The 1,705-nt window shown below is 43.0% G+C and overlaps 1 protein-coding gene across 1 annotated transcript in view; it reads left to right on the forward strand.

Moving 5' to 3' along the window:
* Nucleotides 1-3: 3 nt before the first annotated feature.
* The window catches only part of Slc9c2 (solute carrier family 9 member C2 (putative)), a gene marked incomplete at its 5' end in the record, with an annotated part of 47,921 nt that continues 46,219 nt past the window's right edge, over nucleotides 4-1,705 (forward strand). The window contains 1 exon segment of the mRNA XM_008839138.1: nucleotides 4-95. Within this exon segment, the coding sequence (XP_008837360.1) occupies nucleotides 4-95 (92 nt within the window).

Raw genomic sequence — 1,705 nt, forward strand, 5'->3', positions numbered from 1 at the left:
AAGAGTCATTTGGATTGTATTGACTGACCTTTTCAGCAACACACTGACTATTGTTGTTCTGTGTTTTTCATTGATCTACTTGACTTTCTACCTTGGTAAGACAAACACAAAAACTGCTGTTCTACAGGACATTTTATGAATCATGATTTGCACTGGTCTTTATTTATGACAGCTACTTCTTCCTCTTTGTGGCCCCTCTTCATGTTTTTTTTTAAAAATTCATTATTTTTATTTTGTGTGTATGAGTGTATTGCCTGCATATATGTGAGTGTACTCGTGTCGTGCAATGCCATGGAGGTCAGAAGAGTGCTTCAGATTCCCCTGGAACTGGAGTTAAGGACAGTTCGTACCTGCCATGTGGGTGCTGGGTATCGAACCCAGGTCCTCTGCAAGAGCAGTCAGTGCTCTTAACTGCTGAGCCATCTCTCCAGGCGCCCCTCCCCATTACTATCATCTCCAGTTATTGCCTGGTCTTTCTTAATATCCTCTTCATTGTCACTTTATGTCTCTTCCCCATGACAGCCATCTCTCTGAATATTCTCTTACCTTTTCTGAATTCTGTTCTTTAACCTTATAGGTATTCCCTGGCAGTCCCCTGAAGAGGAATCAACACTGAGTTAATTTCTGCTCTGACCCTAAGCAATTAACTTGTGAAGTGGGAAAGTTGGGAGAGATGCTCCTGAGGTCTTTTCCAGCTTGACAGCCTTCACTTAATAAGCTGAGGAGGCTGTCATAATGGTGGCCTTTTCTCTAATCTAGGAGGCAGGAAAGGAAAGAGAGGAATCCGTATATTTCTGTCTGGAAGAGAAACTGGAGGGTAGCATAGTCAAGAAATAATAGTGCCCAGCCCAGGTGGACCTTCAGTCCTGTAAAACTGGGAAAGCAAGTGCTCACTGCTCCAGACTGAGGTCACTAGTCCCCACTGGCCACAGTAACTACAAACTGCTTTTGTCTCCATTTCATACAGTGGAGCAACTTCTAGTCACAGAAGACATGGGGTATCAAGAGGTTAATTATTCTGCTTTTCACTTCCTGTTATGGAAAGGCACTGGTTTCCCCGTGGATATATTGCCACCTAGTGGCTGCTCACTACCTTGAACTAGTCAAATTATAGAAAACATTTACTGAAGGTTCATTTTCTTCAACCTTTTTTCTCCTCTGTAAAAGTTTTGTGAATGCCTTATCTTCAAAGAAGATTCAATTTAGTCTTTCCCTCTCCCTACAAGATTGTGAGATCTTTGAAGTCTACTTCATAGCTAACTGCTCGTTCTCTGTTCTGTCTCTCAGTCAAGCTCAGAGTTTGCCAAATGCCTGATAGTAATTTAATATTTGAAGACTGAATAAACAAACACTAGTCCTCAGTCAGGCATGGTGGCATATGCCTTTAATCTCAGAACTCAGAAGGCAAAGGCAGGTGGATCTCTGTGAGATCAAGGCCAGCCTGGTCTACATGGCAAATTCTAGGCCAGCTGGGACTACAGGGAGACCCTGTTTCAAAAAACAAAACAGAAAAAAAAACCCAAAACAAACAACAAACACAAGGCCTCAAAGTCCTTTTGGATAGGCAAGCTCCAACCCCACAATTGATCAGCTCAGTAACCTTGGAGAAATACTTAGCCTCTCTGGATAAAAATAAGACTAAGAAGCCAGGCATGGTGGTACACGCCTTTAATCCCAGCACTGGGGGGGGGGGGGGGGAGAAAGA

This window comes from Nannospalax galili, unplaced genomic scaffold (genome assembly GCF_000622305.1).
Source record: "Nannospalax galili isolate Female #2095 unplaced genomic scaffold, S.galili_v1.0 scaffold2399, whole genome shotgun sequence".
Lineage (NCBI taxonomy): Eukaryota > Metazoa > Chordata > Mammalia > Rodentia > Spalacidae > Nannospalax > Nannospalax galili.